The sequence below is a fragment of the Echinops telfairi genome, unplaced genomic scaffold (assembly GCF_000313985.2).
Source record: "Echinops telfairi isolate 266 unplaced genomic scaffold, ASM31398v2 ScPeMD7_31;HRSCAF=116, whole genome shotgun sequence".
NCBI classification, from domain to species: Eukaryota; Metazoa; Chordata; class Mammalia; order Afrosoricida; family Tenrecidae; genus Echinops; species Echinops telfairi.
Genome location: NW_022103928.1, coordinates 28,476,401 through 28,494,473, shown reverse-complemented (window position 1 = coordinate 28,494,473; position 18,073 = coordinate 28,476,401). Strand labels below are relative to the sequence as shown.

The following is an 18,073-nucleotide window of genomic DNA, read 5'->3' as shown; positions in this document are numbered from 1 at the left end:
TGCCCTATCCCTAACTCAGTGCCCTGCTTGGCCCTCTGCCCTGCCCCTTCCCGTCCACCCTGAACTGGCTCCAGCCCGGCAGGGCAGCTTCGGCATGTCTCTTCCTCACCCTTCTGGGTGCCCGTAGTTTGCTGTCTGCCCTCTGTTCTCATTCCCGGCCACTGGGGGCTTGGGGTCTCCCCTGTGGCTTCCAAGGAGACAAGGAAAGGATTTGGAGGCAGGCCCCAGACTGTGGTATCAGCTACACAGTTGTATGGGAATATGGCCAGGCGGCTACAGGTGGATCCACGCCCCTACCCCCAGTTCTTCACCACACTGGGGGAGTGGCATGGCTGGGGGGTGGGGAATGTGTGTGTGTGGAGCACATCAGGGGACGTTGTCAGAGAAAGTTAGAGTTTGTTTTGTTTTGTTTTGACGCCAGAAAGTGTTTTTGTGCAGTGTCTCATCGCAAATGTATTCTTTTTTAGGAAAACGTCCCTGTGGTGATTTATCACAACAAAAATATTTTTCATAAGCCCAGCTCGCATGTTTCAATATGCCTACAAGGCGAAAACTCCATGTGGTTGGACTTTTGGAACTTTCTAATGCACTGGGGGCAGAGCTGTCTTTACACAGTGACGGCGATGCTGCGAAGCACGTGGTTTTCTTTGCCTGCCTGCACTGCTGCTGCTGCTGCCGCCGCTACTACTGGCTGTTATTTTTTGTGTCTCATTTTGTTAACTTTTCGGGTGGTTTAGCTACACTGTTGTGGTTTATGAACCTGTATCAATGTAGTAACTCTTTTGAGGATGACAGTGATTAGAGGAAAAGAAAAAGTTACTAAGTTACTATGTTACTTATTTAAAAGTCCAAATCTAGACACACTGCCATCACATGGATTCCGATTCACTTCGAGGCTCTATAGAGGTTCCGAGACGGTAAATCTTTGTGAAAGGAGGCAGCCTCCCCTTTCCCAAGGAGTGCTGGTGGGCTGGACCGCTGACCTTACAGTTAGCAGCCCAAGGTTGGACCGACCATACCACCAAGGCTCCTGAGTTACTAATAATGTTGTAATTCATTGTAGAAGGATTTTTACAAAATAATTTTTGTCAGTGTCCTAAGAAGTACTGCACTTCAGCACTCTACACTCTAGGTATTACATGGTATTCTATGTGTAAAATTGATAATAGATAGATATTAGGCATTCTATATGGTCTGGTACAGGCAGGGGGTCCTAGGAGGGGAACGTAATCCCAAACCTAAGGATGCCATCACACCTCATAGATTTGTCTTCTGCAAACCTCAAACCAAGGGGTATTAACTGCTCTAGCAGGTTCCAAGCCAGTGGTCACCCAGGTGCAGATCCTGGCCCAGCATCTTCTAACTGTGCGGTCCTCCCCTTCTGAGGCTTGATTTCCTAAAGAGAGGACTTGGGGGAGAAACAGAACTTCTGTAGGCCGTGGTCTTCTGCTGACCGGGAAACAGAAGGGTGTGTGGTTGTCATGGGCAGGCAGTGAACAGTTCACAGGGTAGCTAGCCTGCAGTGAAAGAAAGGCTCTGGACCCCGGCTAGATCTCAAGCCCTGTCCCTGGAGATTCCATAAACAGAATTCACTTTCACTGGGGCTGGAAGGTTGTCGCTCATTGTTTCGGCTTTGTTCCGGCCAAAACATTGTCTGGGTTCCCGGATGACCTCACTGGAAAGAGCGAGCCGGGCGGTGCCGCTGACTGGCCCAGCCCAGCCCCAGCCCCAGGAAGCCTGTCTGTCCTTCATGGCACCACCTCAGACGGTGATATGGAGCAAGGCCTGGCCAGCTGCAGACAAACTAGCTCCAGGATGAGTTGGGTCTTGCTATATGGGTGTGTGTGTGTGTTTTCAACCTACACAGTCTCTTAGAAATTGGGAACTGTATATACACATCCACATTTCAGTATCTCGAGAAATTGGAGCATCTGGCCTCCGTGGACCACCCCCACATCCCAAAAGGCGGAGGCAGTCCCTACTGCCCCCACCCCACCCCACCCCTTGCTTAGCCTCCTTTCTTAAGGCCCTTGCCTGCCAGGCCTCTTGAGGTATTTCCACTCGTAATGCTTGAGTTAACTTTTCCTCGAGAATAGATAACCAAGCTAGCACATGATCCCACCAAATTATTAAACCTTTGATGGAGTCACTTTGTACGAGGGGAAAGCGAAAGCCTCCCCTTTCTTTTTAAGGGCGCCCCAGTGGTGCAGTGGTTTCGGGTTGGGCTGCTCCCTGGAGAGATGAGGCTTTCTACTCCTGGGAAGTTAGTCTCGGAAACCCACCGTGCGGTTCTGTGTGCCCTTTCCTATAGTGTCATTGTGAGTCAGAATCAACTCGATGGTAGTGAGTTTTGAGCATTGAGTTCTTTTCCAGAAGAGCTAACCTCGTTAAGAATGGCCAACAATACTCCTAACATGGAACTTAACATTGATTTGTGTGCCCCAGTACTGGATTGCTTACCTGGGAGGCCTAAGTGGTTTGCCCTTGGTCACTGATGGAAAGGCAGGTGAGCAAGCCATCCAGTGGTGCTGCAGGAGAGAGGGATCTCTTTGCATACGATTTTGCTCGGATGGCAACAGATTTGGGCTTTTCTGAATAATGACTGCCCCTTCCCTACCGACTCTGGCAGGGATTGTGTGTGAGTCACATGCCTGTGCAGGCATTACTAGTTGACCTCAGCTCTCCTCGCTGAGTTGGCAATCTGTGGACACGGTGCTCAGAAGATCTCTTTCCAATCTACTCGAAGTCTGGGGGGAAAACCCTGTTTGCCAGCAGGCTCCTGTCCATGGTGACAACTGCCCTGCCTGAGTCTGTGCTGTTTAATCGGAGCAAAGGTCGCTATTGCTTGTCCGGCCTGCCCCTATGGCCCTGGGCCCTGCCTGTTCCCCAGGAGCCCTCCCTGGCCTCTGGCCTCCAGTCTCCATCACGTGGGCCCTCACTTCCCTGTTTGTCCGCTTCTTTTAATTTGTCAGCCTTGTGTGAGGCCTGGGACTGGCCTCTTAAAGGAACCAGACCCCATTTCCCTTGATGAAGTCACCAGATCAGTGAGCCAAAGAGTGGGAGGCTGCGAACATGACTTTGAAGGCTAAGGCAGACTGGGTAGATTGGAAGCCCAGTCCAGCTCAAGTGGCTCTGTAACCCTGGACAAGAACTTCATCCCTCTGCGCGTCAGTTTCCTCATCAGCAAAGTGGTTTGGCAACCTCACCCTTGGATGGGGACTTAAGAGAATGCATGCACAGTGCTTAACCCGGTGCCTGGCATGCAGCCGGCTCTTAAAGGCAGTGTCCTTCTTCTTTTTAAGGAAACACCTAGGATATACAGCCTGGCACACGGTATAACACAATTCCAATGTGACCGGCCATCTTCTTCAAGAAGAGATTATAATTTTGATCACTTAGTATGGCCTACGGCCTGAGCGGAACAGGTGACAGGCAGTGTTTCTGTCCCGTCCCATCCCTGAGAGGTCGATGGTATTTTTATCCTTGCTTTTGACCAGTGAGGAAATGGAGGCACATTGGTGACCCGTGAGCCCAGAGCGAGAGGTCCATGCCTGCTCCTGAAAGAGTGGAACGCAGGGAGCCCCGCCTGGGGCCCACTCAGACCTCCGATCTATTTCTCCACCTGTGAAATGGATCTGCCTGCCAGGACTCCTCCGGTCCCCAGTTCCGGATTCTGGGAGCTGCTTGCCGAACCCACAGAACGGGAACCCCCAAGATTGACTGAGAACCAGCCAACCGTCCAATCTTTTCTGTCGGCCTGCTTTGTGCTATAGGGGTCTGGGGGACCTTGCAAAGAAGAGGAAGGCCAAAGAGCTCTTCCTCCTGAGGCGGGTGGGGTGGGGGTAAAGGTCACAAGTGGTGTCATCAGTGATAATAAGAAGTTTCAATCTCAATCTGCTGTGCGATGAATTGTTTAAATGGCCTTTTACCTTTTTTTTTAAAGATCATTTTATTGGGGGTTCTTATAGCACGTATAACAATCCAGAAATCAATTGTATCAAGCATATGTTGACATCATTCTTCTCTAAACATTTTCTTTCTATTTGAGCCCTTGGTATCAGCTCCCGCACCCCATGACCCCCTGATAAGTTTATTATAGGATAAATTGATGTTATCTTGTGAGACCTGCAAAATGATTGGGTGGGATAAGATGCTTTCGGTCCACCCAAGGGATGGGACAGCTTGTTAAGGTGGATGGAAGGAACCCCACTGGGGCTGAGGCTATGCAAATTAGATGTGTGGAGCCCTAATGAGGGGGTTGGCCAGTTATGCCAACCCGCTAGGCTTAAAAGGAACCGTCTCAGCACTAAGAAGAAGGGAGAGGAGGGGAGCACGTCATCTAGATGCAGGCTCCACACCGAGAACCTCCTGGTCCCAGGAGGTAGAGGGCTATCCCACCTGAGACAGTGGCAGCAGAGCCAGGAGACCCGTCGGAGGGGGCACACAGGCCTATAGGCCCACAAAGCTAATAAGCAAGCACATGTGTTGACCCTGAGCAATGAGCGCTTAGGGCTGAGGCTTTCTGGCAGAATGAGGTGCCTTTGGGCATTTATCAATAGAGCCAAGGAGCATTGTAAATTGCTTGCATGAGCAGGGCCAGAGGGCCTAGGGCTGAGCCAGAGGGGCCGGCCTGTGGGCCCTGTCAAGACCAGGCAGTTTTGATTCGAGAGCTGTGTTGTGCTGGAGCCTCTTCCTTGTTAAATGCCACAATACGCACTGTGGTTTGTGAGTTTGGTGTGGCAGCTAGCAGCAACAGCATTCTGAAGCTAGCAGAGAAGTCACGCCGGAGAGATGTCCGTGTCAGAGCTGGTGGAAAAGGTGGCGAGTGGAGGGGCGTCTGACCTCCTCCTCACCGAATTCAGCTGGGCGCTAAGGATCCCAATTCTCCTCCCACTTGGGAAGCTGATAAGGAGGTCCACAGACACCTTCAGCCCTGCCCTTTCCTCGAGGAGATTCAGGTGCTCCGGGGCAGGGGCAGCAAGTTGGTGAGCCGCACAGGTGACTCCAGGGTTCTGGGCGGCCTCTCCAGGACAAAGAGGCAAGAGCTTGGTCTCCCCAAAGCCATGATCTGAGTGGTAAGTGCTGGGTGGGGCAGCCCCTGCAATACCTGCAACTCAGTTCAAGGTCAAAGTGGCTTCTGCGTGGGCACCTGAGGGTCAGTGAGTTGAGGGACATGGTGGCAGACAGGTACCTGGTCTCTGCCCTGCTCTGCCCCTCACTCTAAACCCGGCGTATGGCCTTTCCTGACCTGTGAACCTTCCTTTCCAAGCTTCCTTGTACTCTAGTGCCTTCGGGCGTCTGGCTCTGGGGAGTTAGGGCTCCTCACCCTCCTGCCTCCTTCCAACCCGACAGCCTCCGGCCTGAGCCTCTGTTTCTCTCCTGTGCAACACACGACTAAAACTGCCTCCCATAATGCAGTTTTCTGAGCAGTGAATAGGGAATCAAGTCTGTAAACAGCTCAGCCTACAGGAAGTACCCAGAAACCGGATCCCTCAAAGGCGGGGAGGGGGTTGGTGAGAGCAAAGGAACATCGTATAAAGCCACAGTGTCCCTGGAACTGACTTGACTCTGTCCACATTTCTGCCAAATTGACCAGATGACCAGCAAGGTGGTCTTCGGGCACAGCTGTCTCAGGTTGCTGTGTCTGGAGCAAAGATAAGGAGGGTTTTTATCAGAGCCGATTCTAATCCTTTGTAGCTCTCATAACCAAAGAGGAAGCTCTTAAAATGGGGAATTATGTATCTCAGCTGCTGCAAAATAACCCTGGGCCCAGTGCCAACGAAAGCAGCTCCGTGGCTAGTTGGTAGCTGACAGGGAAGCAGGCGGCTTGAATGCATGTGGAGACTTGTCCCCGAGCACTTACTTCTAGCACAGAAAGAGCCAGGTGGCATCTCGCTTGCTGGGCATGAGCTAGGGGGCCATTTGCGAGCCTCCAAAGGTGGACAGATATTCCTGGAAAGGTGTTGTCTGAGGTCAGGCTCTTTGAGCAAGGGGGACAGCCTGAGTGAGCAGAAGCTGAGGCCTGGATACGGGCCTGGTCACGGTCACTACCAGCTGAGGGGTGAGCTCACGAATAATTGCAGCAGTAACCACAACTCTGATGACCCAGGTACCACCTGTGGAACGCCGGCTCCATACGCAATGCGGTTCGGAGAGCATGCTCTTCAGATGCCTGCCCTCCCCGTTCCAATCCCATTGCTACAATATTCCTAGGAGTTGCACCGTTACACCGTTTTACGGATAAGGACCGGAAGCCCAGAGAGGTCGAGCAACTTGCTTGAAGTTATTATACAGCCAGGAAGAGGCTCGTGCTCAGATTCCTTCGGGGGTTAGCCTCCCCCTGACGGGCTGGAACAGGTGGAGGTCACGATAGCAAATGGGAAAGGTGACCCAAACCTAAGGCCTGCGAGGGGCTAGAGCAGTTGTGTAGTTGCTGCCCCCAGGAGAGAGGCAAATGAGCGGATGGGGGCCTGCAGCTCAGCAGAGGATTGTGTGACTTGGGGGGGGGGGCATTACGGTCTTCTGTGGGCTGTGCTGTGTTCTCTTCAGCTGCAGTGTCTAATAGATGTGTGTGTGCGCAGAGTAGCAGCAGGGAGACCTAAAAGAGGCTGTGCAGATGCCCAGAGAAGGCTGATGCCCTGAGCACAGTGGTTGCCATGGTAACAGATGTGGGTGGCTGCCAGAACATTCAGGAGGTAGCATCATCAGCAAGTCTGATGGAGATGGGCTTTTACAGACATGGGTCTGGTCAGACACCCCCAGAGAGCCTTGGGGAGCACCTGCGTCTGCCTCAGCCTCGCCGGACCTCTTGTAGGCTTTGGTGAGGCTGTGGGCAGTGGACCTCACTTGCCACTGGCTTTGGGGGAAGCCAGAGATAAACCTACGGGGTGGGAGCTGGCTCTGTCTTCTCCAAGGGCAAGGACGCCTGGGTTGCTGCAGCCCAGGTGGGAGAGGTGACATTGGGAGCTTATCCGCCATGGGCTCAGTATGGGGAGACCCCCCCATGGCACCAGGCATTAGCATGAATCTTCCCATAACCATATGCCCCCTGCCAACACATGCACTCCTTCCCTGGCACCACGCACCACGCACACCTCCTGGCGCATCCAACGGGCGTCAGGAAGATGGCTTCCACCAGGAAGGTCATGTGTTCAGTGTGGTGGGGGCTGGGAAATGCGTTTCATGGGAAGTCAGAGCCTGGAGCTGAGCAGTCTCAGGGAACTGTAGGTGCTGCCTCCCAGATGTCTAGACCACTCTGGGTACCACTACGGCAAGTGGGGTTCGGGGCTCAGAGGGCAGAGCCAGGCGCCTCCAGGTTACCAGCCCACCTCTAGGGGGGGAAGACACACGGTACACTTGTGAGCCCCTCACCAGGAATGTGAGGAGCTGGCAGTGCCCCCCTGACATCTCAAGAGGCTTCACGAGGTTCAGCAGCTTCCAGCTCTGAGATCCAGGGGAGGTCCCCGCACGGTGGAGCCAGTCCTGTTGAGATCGGAGGCCCCAAGGGTCATTCCCTGAACAACATCTTCACCAGGAGGGAGTTGAGTCCTACATCCTCCAATTATGCTCCGTGGAACGGGCCACAATGGGCCCTCTGATAACCATCAGGCGCACACAGCGGCATTAGAACAATGCTTGAACCGTGCAGGTTATTCTTTGCAGGAGCTGCAGCCAGCCAGGCCCTAGTCTCACCCCAGGGAACGGCAGAGAAAAGCGCTCCGGGTGCCAACTCCAGCACGTCAGCATTCCAGGGGGTGGGCAAGGTTGGATCTCTGTGAGCGGCCAGCCTCTCCAGGGGCCTTTTCTTATTCTGCTCGCTGCCAGAGTTAGGAACCCCCACTGCAAGCCAGGAGAGGAAGAAGGTGGGGGGCAAGGGGGCCGGGTTTCTGCATGCTGCTGGGCCACAGCGCCTTGGCACAACCCTGCCGGCAGGCCGCACTGTGCTTGTATCAGCCTCACCCAGACCCCACCGCAGTCCCCTCTCCCCCCGCCACCGGACCATCTTCCTGTGTCAGGCTGAGGGGCTCACTCGAGCTCACCGTTGGGGAGCGGCACTGGGATTTGAACTGGGTACTTGATCAGTTCAAAGAGCCCCTGCCGTCTGCCATCATGGGGCAGGCTGGGGGCAGGCTCGGGGCACCCGGTGCTAGCACTGTCAGGCAGGGTCTTGGCCCTCCTCCTGCAGCCCCTAGTCTGGTTGAGGAGTCCGTTCACAAGGACCCAAATGAGCAGGGTGTCTTCGGGCGTGGATAAGTGCTCTGACGGAAAGGCAAGCTTGATGCCCACGGGCCCCCGAGTCTGTCCTGTGGGTAGAAGGCCCATCCTGAGGAAGGAGGAGGCTTGGCAATGAGTCGGTCCTCTTTGCTGTCATTTATTTCATTTCCCAGGTGGTGAAACGGAGGCCCAGAGTGGGACAAGCAGGCCCCCTAGCTCCGGCTTGCCTCAACTTGTCTATTTGTCTTGTGTGGCCTTCTGTCATCTCACAGTAGATCATTGATGGCAGGGACCTAGCCTTCCCCTCTGTCCCCTCCCTCCAGGCTGGTTCTCCTTGTGTCCACAGTAAGCCCTGGTCAGTTCTCCGGGCATGATTGGCAGGTGCTGGATGAGCCTGCGGCCCCAGGGTCACGCCGCTGGGAGGGTGCCCACTTGGGGACCTGAGGAAGCACAGAAAGAGGTCCTCTGCCCTGGCTGGTGGCAGCCCCTTTAGAGTGGTGTCTGACCTGGGAGCAGGTAAAGGTGACAACGAGCAGCTCTGGGGGGACTTCAGAACTTGACTTTTGGTCACTGGGCCTCTAGCTGGATGGTCCCAGAGACTTTATTGTGCAGGCTTAGGGGTATGCTCAGAGGAAAGGGGACTGGATTCTGATAGTGAAGGGAGCTGTTAGCACCTGGAGGCCTGAAGAGACAGCTTGTAACAATTTAGGGGAGTGATCTGGAGCCATGGGGGGCGGGGGGGGGGCGTAATCACCAACAGGTGCTGTGGCCAGGAAAGGTCACACAGCTGCCACCAGATGTGTGGCACTGTAAGGGGACGTAGGGGAGAAAGACCCCCTGTTCTCTCACTCTCTGACTTAGGGGACCCCTCCTTTTGGCTGAACCCTAGAGGGAGATGAGAGCAGAAGATCTGAGGTGGGGGTGGGTGGGGTGCCAGCTAGGGCTCAGCCAGCTTCTCAAGTCCCAGGGCCCGGGAGGAAATGGGTGGGTGGAGTGTAGTTTTGTTGCCCTACAGCCATCTCTACACAAGTTGCTCAGTGACATTAGTTACATTCTTCATAACGTGTGAACATCTTTGACCTTTCCATTCTGGTCGTTCCATTTCCATGCATCTAGTTTCCCTGCTCCCTTCCATTCTCGTGCTTGTGTTAAATCTGCCAGTGGGAGCAGTTTGATGCGTCTCTGACCGCATCAGGATCCCTGTTGCTTCTGTTCAGCAGATGTTCAGAGTAGAGAGCCTGTCGATTCGGTGGGACCCAAGGATCCTCAGCCTGGACCCTGAAATCCTTGACCCCAGGGCATCTGAATGATTTAACAGTGTGGTGGTCAGAGCAGTGGGCAGACTTGGGGAGCTGCCGCCCACGCCCTGGGCCGGCCGGAGAGGTTTTTACTGCCTTATCAAGTGACCGTGGCCGGGTTTGGTTTTGTCTCCTTAGAAAGTGAAGAGATGGCCACCAAGGAGAAGCTGCAGTGCCTGAAGGACTTCCACAAGGACATCCTGAAGCCGTCTCCAGGGAAGAGCCCGGGCACCCGGCCTGAAGATGAGGCCGAGGGCAAGCACCCGCAGAGGGAGAAGTGGTCCAGCAAGATCGACTTCGTGCTCTCTGTGGCTGGAGGGTTCATTGGATTAGGCAACGTCTGGCGTTTCCCGTACCTCTGCTACAAAAATGGTGGAGGTAATCGGGAGCTGCGAGGAGGGGAGAGGTCCCGTGGGACCCAAGTGTGGGTGTTTCTCTGAGCCTCCCTTTACCCATCCCCACCTCACCTCCGGGAAAGCGGGGCCGGCCCGCGCGATACTCTGTGGAGGTTTTCCTGTGTGACTTTCAGCAGTTGCTTGCCCTCCTGGAAGAGATCGGGCTGAGTTATGCTCCTGTCTCCTGTTCTTCAGCATCCTCACATATACCTGTCCCCAGAGATACATCAGGGCCTGGACTGATGTAGTTCTTGATGGGCGCTTTTGCTTTTCTGACTTAACCAAACAGCCTTCAAAAGCAAGCTTTGTGTTCTCCTCTAAATGGGAAACCACTGTCATTTGCCATCATGGAGAAATGCCCAGAAAAATAAAATAGAGTTGAGAGGTGTTTTGTTTGTTTGTTTTAATATATGGCATCTGATTGGCTGGTTTGGATTGTGGGGGGTTTTTTTTGGTTTTGTTTTTTTGTCTTGTTTGTTTTGGGGGCCTGTGGAAGGCTCTGAGCTAGAATCCCCTCCCTCATGGACGTGTCTCCTGTTACTGGTTTTAAAGGCCGGCAGGGCCCAATACAGACATGCTCGAGGGGGCTCCTCACCCCGAGTTACTGTCTGCTTGGGAAGAAAGGACAGGCTTCATGCTACCACATTGGAAGAAGTCTGCCTAAGAGCCTGGTTCCTCGCCTTTTGTAGGATCCGGGCCCCTGTGGATCTGAGTACTCAACCCGAGTTATTCAGCTTCAAAGCATTCGTGGACCCCAAAGCCACCATCAGCAGAACCTAAGCAGGAGCCCCATCCAGACCCTCGGCCCCTCATTCCTCTCCTGCTCCCACCCCCTGGCTGGAGATGCTGGCCTCCTGCCTTAGCACTGAATCCTGCCAGCGAGGAGCTCTTTTGAGCTGCCTCCTCTGAGAAGCCTGGGGGGCGCTTGGGGAAGGCTTCCGCGAGGAAGTCGCTTTTGAGAAGGGTCCCACAGGGCCAGCAGTACTTACTCAAGACGGAAAGGTGGGAGGAAGGAGGCCGGCACAGATTAAATGAGCAAAGGCTCCAAGGCTCTGGCGGCCTTGCCAAGTGGTGGGCACACTGCCGAGAGGACACCAACCACGCAGGGGGGCCTGGTCTGTGGGACTCCCACGCCCACATTCTTCACATCACTCACCTGTCCTTCCACCAAGAGGGGGATGCGGGGGTTGGGGTCCAGCCCCTTCCAGGTGCAGTTTGCAGAAATACCAGCTCCCTGGCAGCCACAATCTGACCAGCCCTTGCCCCGCTCTGCTTCTTCACAGGTGCGTTTCTCATACCATATTTTATTTTCCTGTTTGGCGGCGGCCTGCCTGTGTTCTTCCTGGAGGTGGTCATCGGCCAGTACACCTCCCAAGGGGGAATAACCTGCTGGGAAAAGATCTGCCCCTTGTTCACGGGTGAGTGTGGATGAAGGCGCTGGGGCGAGGCGGGTGGGCCGGTTGTTCGTTGGCTCAGCAAGTGTTTATGGACCACGTGCTATTTGTCAGGGACCTGGAACTCTCATGAAATCACATGCCTGATACAAGATAGCAGCCCGCACATTTTCCCTGGGCGGCTGCTGCCTTTGCTGGTAAAACTGTAGGCGGAAGGAGACTGGCAGGTGACTGACGCTTGGTAGTAGCTCAGTAAGGATCAACTGTTCTGTTTTAGGGGGCTCTTGAGGGGGAGGGGTGAACAGGTTAGCACTCAAGGGCAGGAGCCTTTTCTGTCTTGGGTTCAAGTTCTACTTCCTCTTCTTGGTACCCTTGTGCCTTAACTTCTTTTTACCCCTGCGCCGTGTCCTCATCCAGCAATGGAACCATACAGGTTTCTTTGAAGACAAGGCGACTTAGGTAAAAAGACTTTGTACACCTAGCAAGCACTGCCATCGTAACCGTTCGGGTTATTATAATGTTAACACTCATGAAGTAATCACTTAGCATAATTGGCAGAGATATGAGTATTTGAGTTTATTCACTCAGTTATCTAGAAACTTGGCCCTATCCATTCATTGAACCTTTCGTACAGTAAGCCATTCAATCATTAGATCATCCATCCAATCAACCATCCATTTCCCTATTCGCTCACTCATTGTTTATCTCCAGCCATCCCAGAAACCCAGGCTTATCCATCACATAGCGATCTACCCATCTAACTAACCCGCTGCTGCCAACATTCCATTCATTTATCGCACCATCTAACCACCAGGCCATCTACTCTCAGTTGCTAGAACAGAAATACCACAGGTGGTGGTTTTAACAAACAAGTTTATTTTCCCCCTCAGAGGTTGACTCACACGCATCCTCCCTCAGTAGCATCACAATAACCTATTCCGCGATGAGCCAGCCATAGCCACAGGCATCGGTTTTTCCAATCCTTGGTTTTTTGGTTTTGTTTTTGTTTTTTAGGGGGGGGGCGGGGATAAAAATTCAGTCCCCGATACCATCCATTGTTCATTCCTTCTCTCACCCGCTGCCCCGATTATTTTGCCATCCATCTATCCGTCCCATCCTGCGGTCCTCCTCCGTGGATTTTGCGGGTGGCTGGGAAGGTCGTCGTCTAGCCCAGTCCCTGGGACTGCTGTGGGTGCTCTGGGCGGATGTGCACCTGGCCGCACCTCGATGTGCACCTGGCCTCACCTCAGCTGCTTGTCTCTGCCCACCTCTGCAGGCATTGGCTACGCTTCCATCGTGATCGTGTCCCTGCTGAACGTGTACTACATCATCATCCTGGCCTGGGCCATGTACTACCTGTTCCACTCCTTCCAGACGGATCTGCCCTGGGCACACTGCAACCACAGCTGGAACACGCCGCAATGCATGGAAGACACCATGCGCAAGAATAAGAGCATGTGGATCACCCTCAGCGCCACCAACAACACCAACTACACCTCCCCTGTCATCGAGTTCTGGGAGTAAGGCCAGCCTCGTGGGGGGGAGGGCGTGGGTGTGGAGGCACAAAGGAGAGACACACACGTCCTCCTTTTCTGTCTTTTGGTGAGATATCCGTGCCCTTGGTCTCAGGCCTGGGATCAGATCTCAGCGCTGCCGCTTACTGACCACGCATTTCTCTACCTGTCACGTGAGGCAGCGAATCATTCTTGACCCCGTGGGATGACACCGAGGATTGTTTCCCCAGTTCATACTTGCCATCAACTTTGGAGGAAACGTGGATCTGAAAATGACAGTGTTTTGAGTCTGTTTTAGAAAAGATCTCGTTAGAATATGAAACCTGTGATTGTGGGGAGAAAATGCTCATATGACGCTGTGGTAGTTATGCAGGTGGGGGGAGGAGAGGGGAAAATCGGCCTCTGTCACTTACCTTTTGCTGCGGAACAAACATTTATTTAGTTCATGATTGTACTCGTTGGCAGTCTGGGTGAGCTCAGCTGAGTAAGACTCCCACAAATGTATAGTAAGCTATCGGTTATCAGGGTAGTTCTTCTGGGGGGTTGGCTGGCTCTTGGCTGGGGTACTAGGAGTGGCTGGCTGGTCCACATGGTCTCTTCACCCAGCGGGCTAGCCTGGGCCGGCTCACATGTGGCTCAGCATTCCTAGAACAGAATAAGAGAAAGTCCAGTGCTCAAGTCTCTGCGAGGGCCATTTTTGCCAGTATACCATTGGCCAAAGAAAGTCCCATGACCAACTCAGATTCAAGAGATGACCTCGTGCTATTTAACACAAACACCACACAAATGTGTGGCTTTAAAAAACCAGAAATGTATTTTCTTGTAGTTTTCTCAAAGTTCAGGAGACTGTGGTCTCCATTCAGGGGGAAAGTTTCTTCTGGACTATTCCACCGTCACCCACCCACCCCAAAACCACCTACCACCTTGAGCCAATTCAGCCTCATCTCAATTCACTGCCAGCCAGTCGATTCTAACTAATTGTGGCTACCTCGATAGGATTCCCAAGACTGTGTGACTTCTCTGGTGGCAGACAGACTCACCTCGTCTCCTATGGAGCAGTTGGTGGGTTTGAACCACTGAACTTGTGGTTAGCAGCCCACAGCCCCACCATGGTTCCTTATTTCAGGTTCTCATAGCCTGTAGATCCCTCAGCTTCAGACAGCATCTCTCTACTTCCTGATAACTGTGCCTTTGTTCCCATGACCCAGCTGCACTGAGGTTGAGGACCCATACCACGGGTGATGGAGGAAATCCTCGCCCTCAACGGGGTGATGCCAGCTGTTATGGGGTTCGGTTCTCAACGCGTTGGTACAGGGGCACAATTCCATCTAGATCCGGTACAGCCTTTTTATGAGAGGACTGGAGAAATAGGGGCGTTTTTTTTAAACAACGTGCCACAGTCTAGTTATTCATGCTACCAAACCCAAAAATCAAACCTACTGCCATTGAATCATGTCTGACTCGTGGAGACCTTCTGTAAGGTTTATTATTAGCCTGTAAATCTTGACTGGAGCGGACCACCTCATCTTTCTTCTGGCAGATTCGAACCGCTGACTATTCAGTTAGTAGCCCAGTGCCTAACTCCCAGCACCATCAGCCTCCTTAGTAACTCTACAAGGGGCGTCCTAGGACAAGCATGGTGGAGGCCCGAATGGTGAGAAGCCCCTAGAAAGCTGGGGTAGGAGGGAGCCAACCCAGGGTTGGATGCTGGTCAAAAATTATGCGTGTATCGCGCCCCATGCTCTTCATGAGCACTTGAGTTTGGGGCTTGGCACTGAGCTGGGCCTGGGTCAGCCCTGGACTAACTATGAGAGCCTTGCGGGAAAGCTGGGATCCGGGGGTCTGGGAGGCTGTCAAGGAAGGGGGGTGGCCCTTAGCTGTCTTAGCTGTCTCCGCTCCACTTTGGATTGGGTTTGGTGCTTTCAAGTTGTCTGCACACCTCTTGTGTCCCAGACCCTCGGTGTGATTCCCAGCCCATGCACGCCTCCTGCTAGTCGAGGTTTGCCTGCTGCTTGGATGTCGGGCAGGTTTAGCGGCACCTTCAGTCCCGGGTAGATGATAGGAAGCCTGGCGAACTGCTTCTGCAAAGCAGCCTGTTGAAAGCTGTGTGGATCACAGGGGTCAGAGCTGTCCTGCGTGAGTTGGGGGCCGACTGGGCAGCTGCTAGTAACGACAACAGCCCACCTCCTAGAACCTGGTCCTGGAAACAGGCCCAGTGAGGAGCGGACCGGGACTGGGAAGCTGCAGGTGAAGGGTCAGAGCTATCCTCATGGAAGGGAGGGAGGGGGTGGAAACGGGGCGTCCACACCCAGCATAGAGTGGCTCATGCCCCTCTTGTGACATGTAGGCCTTCAGGGTTTGTCCCCTGGGCCTTGAGGCTCCTTGGGGTCGAGGCTTTTGATGTGTATGTATTTTCCACTTGCAAACAAAGAGGGCATTAAAAGTACATTCCTAGACTCATCGGCTGCCCACTCCCTGGCAAGCTGAGTTTTCAAGGGCGGGCGCCGAGGGAAGCCAGACAAAGAAAGGCTGGCACTCCATTCTCTGCCTGAATGGGGCCTGAGGCCACATCCTTGTTCTTTCTGTGGTGTTCTTGGCACAGGCCTGACAAACCAGAGCCTAACTCACCCAGGGCATTGGCTCTAAGAGTGGCCTCTGCTTACCCAGTGTCTGCCGGGGCCTCTGACCGCCGGCATGGACTTGAGTCCCAGGCTTGAACTCTGGCCCTGCCTTTTCTGCTCGGACAAGGGCCTTCACCTCTCTGGGTCTCAGGGTCTAGCCTATAAGTGAGGGGCCATTACACTGCCTGCTTGGACCAGCCCAGAGTGGCCAGCCAGAGAGCTTGGAACCAGTTGCCCCTGAGTCTATTCCAACTCCCGGCAACTGTGGGCCGGGCCAGAGCTCTGCTCCTCAGGGTGTTCCGTGGCCGGTTGTGCAGACGCCTTTCGTCTGAGCTGCCTCTGGGTGGACTGAGTGCGTTCACAGTCTCCACCACCCAGCAGGTCCTAGAAGCTGGTGGAGACTCCCTACGTGGACGCTTGTGGTGCTGGTGTCTTTACTGTCCCCCCAGGGGGGCGTGGAACTGTCACAGTGACAGAGGGGAAGAACAGATGCCCTTCAGCACCCGGAAGGTCTCCTGCATGGCTCTGAGTTCGTCTCCTGTAATCTTCAGACCAGAATGGGCTTAGAGAAGGGGCTCACATGAGAGATGGGGGATCCGGAGGTGCCCGGACGTCGTCTCTGTTTCTGCCCTCCCCTCTGTCCCTCTAGACCCTCTTGGGAGACCGCAAGGCTCCTGCCTTCCAAGTTCCAGTCCCTTTCTCTGGCAAGGAAGACCCTGAGACGGTTGTTTATCTTTGGACATTTCCTGGTTCCACGAGCACCTTCCCAAGTCCCTTATACGATCCAGATGGACTTGAGTGATCCAGGGAGTGCTGGCTGCCTGCCGGCCACTGGCTTCCCTCCCGTCTGGTCTGGCTCTTGTGACCTGTCCCCTCCTGGCTTCTTGCACAGCCACGTGAGAGCGGGCACCTGACCACCCATAAATAACTTGACAGCTCTCTAGAACCCCAGGAGTGTTGGGGGACACAGTGGGCGCGGACCATCATTGCAGCTTGTGTGTCTGTGAGTTCGAGGACAGATACCCAAGGAGATGTCAGACAACTCCACTCTGAGCCAGGCACCAAGGGGTGACAAAGGGGTGGTCTCTTCCCTTCCGGAGCCTGCTGCTCCTTCTGAAAATAGCAATGAGAAGGACAGAGGATCCGCATGCACGAACTGATGGCCGGCAACCATTGTCCCAGGAATGTGCCGTCTCCTTTTTCTTCCCCTAAATCTTTGCCTCCGCTCCCACCCCCACCACCAGCCCTGGAGCTGACTCTGACCATGGGTGTCCGAGGAGAACTGGGCTCCTTAGAATCTTCAATGGGTGAGATGTCAGAAGTAGGGCAGTGGGCCTTTCTCTCCAGGGACCCTCGGGTGGGCCCAGAATGAACATGCTGGCTAGCGCCTGGGCACATTAGCCATTTGTAACCACCCGTGACTCTCGGCAGAGACACTGCCTGTCAGGAAATTATCTGGGAATCTTCCCAGAGTCTCTCCCTACCTCCCATCTCACACTCAGTGCACAGAGCCTCTTCGCTTTTTTCAAAGTGTACCCAGAATCCCCACACACCCTCCCCACTGCCTCTGCCCCTTAGGGACCCCAACATCACTCTCCCAGAAACCAGCCCTGCCTCTTTGCCACCTGGCCGGCTGTGTCCTGCCTGCCCCTCCTCAATTGTGAGTCCTGGCAGGTCATTTCCTAGTTCAGCATCTTCCCCTGGTCTTCTCCACACCATTACCTGACCCTCCCAGCCCAGGATGGATTCAGGCTCTGGTGGTGTGGTGCAGTGTCGGGCACAGAGTAAGTTCCCACCCAGTGCCGGCTCTTCTACTTAGTTTTGTGTCGACACTCCCTGACTCTGCAGCCTGAAGCTGGAGGGCCCATATGAGCGGGGCTTTGAGGGATGAATAGGAGTTCAGGAGGCAGACAAGGAGGGACAGAAGCAGGCATCTGGGCAGAAGCAGCAGCCTCTGCCAGGGGGTGGGGATGGAGGGGAGGGGAGTGGGGGGAAGAGCGAGGCTTGACATTCTGAAAGTACCTGAGTATTTGGGAGCAGCAAGTGTTTGTATTTGGATTGGCTGGAGCATCGGACTTACAAGAAAGGAGCAGGATGTAGGGCCAGGGAGAAAGGTAGAAGTCTGGTGACCGAGGCTTGGCTGTTAGGATACGCCTGACCTGGTCTGTGGGAGGAGGGAGGATGGAGGTCTATGAAAGCAGAATGTCTGTGACTCACTGGTTTGTGGATGTTTCTCAAGGAGGACACTGGTAGGAGAGATTGAAGCATGTGTCCAGCACTGACTGTCCCAGAGGTGTGGGGTGGAGATGGGGGTGGGGGGGTGGGGCACTTAAGGGCTGAAAATCTGGGTTCTTGTTGGTATAAACCTTACCTGAGTTGATGTCTCCAGAAAAGAGCTTGCTTGCAACTCTCCTGTGAGTGTAATTCAGGGTCCCACTGGGAGTGACGCCCCAAACATGCTGGCTGGGACCCCAGTTGGACTGCAGCTTAGTGAGGTCGTGCTCCTGGGCTGGTCTCCCATGCCTTTCCCCCTGCCTCCAGCTGCAGTGTTGACCAAGGGGCACAGAGCGCTCCCTGGGCATCAATCACACGAGGCAGGGTGGCAGCCCGGACACCACCTGGGCTGCTGCTTAGTGA

General features: G+C 54.2%; 1 protein-coding gene across 4 annotated transcripts in view; it reads left to right on the top strand.

Annotated features, from left to right (window-relative positions):
- Positions 1-18,073, top strand: part of SLC6A6 (solute carrier family 6 member 6) — a 94,276-nt gene that overhangs the window by 40,228 nt on the left and 35,975 nt on the right. For 2 of the 4 annotated variants that reach the window (XM_045289798.1, XM_045289797.1), the window contains 3 exons: positions 9,651-9,890; positions 11,191-11,325; positions 12,578-12,821. In XM_045289798.1, the coding sequence (XP_045145733.1) occupies positions 9,662-9,890; positions 11,191-11,325; positions 12,578-12,821 (608 nt within the window). In that variant the 5' untranslated portion in view covers positions 9,651-9,661. Of the gene's footprint in view, positions 1-5,056; positions 5,076-9,650; positions 9,891-11,190; positions 11,326-12,577; positions 12,826-18,073 lie in introns of those variants that run through there. The other 2 variants (XM_045289799.1, XM_045289800.1) reach the window with 2 other exon arrangements.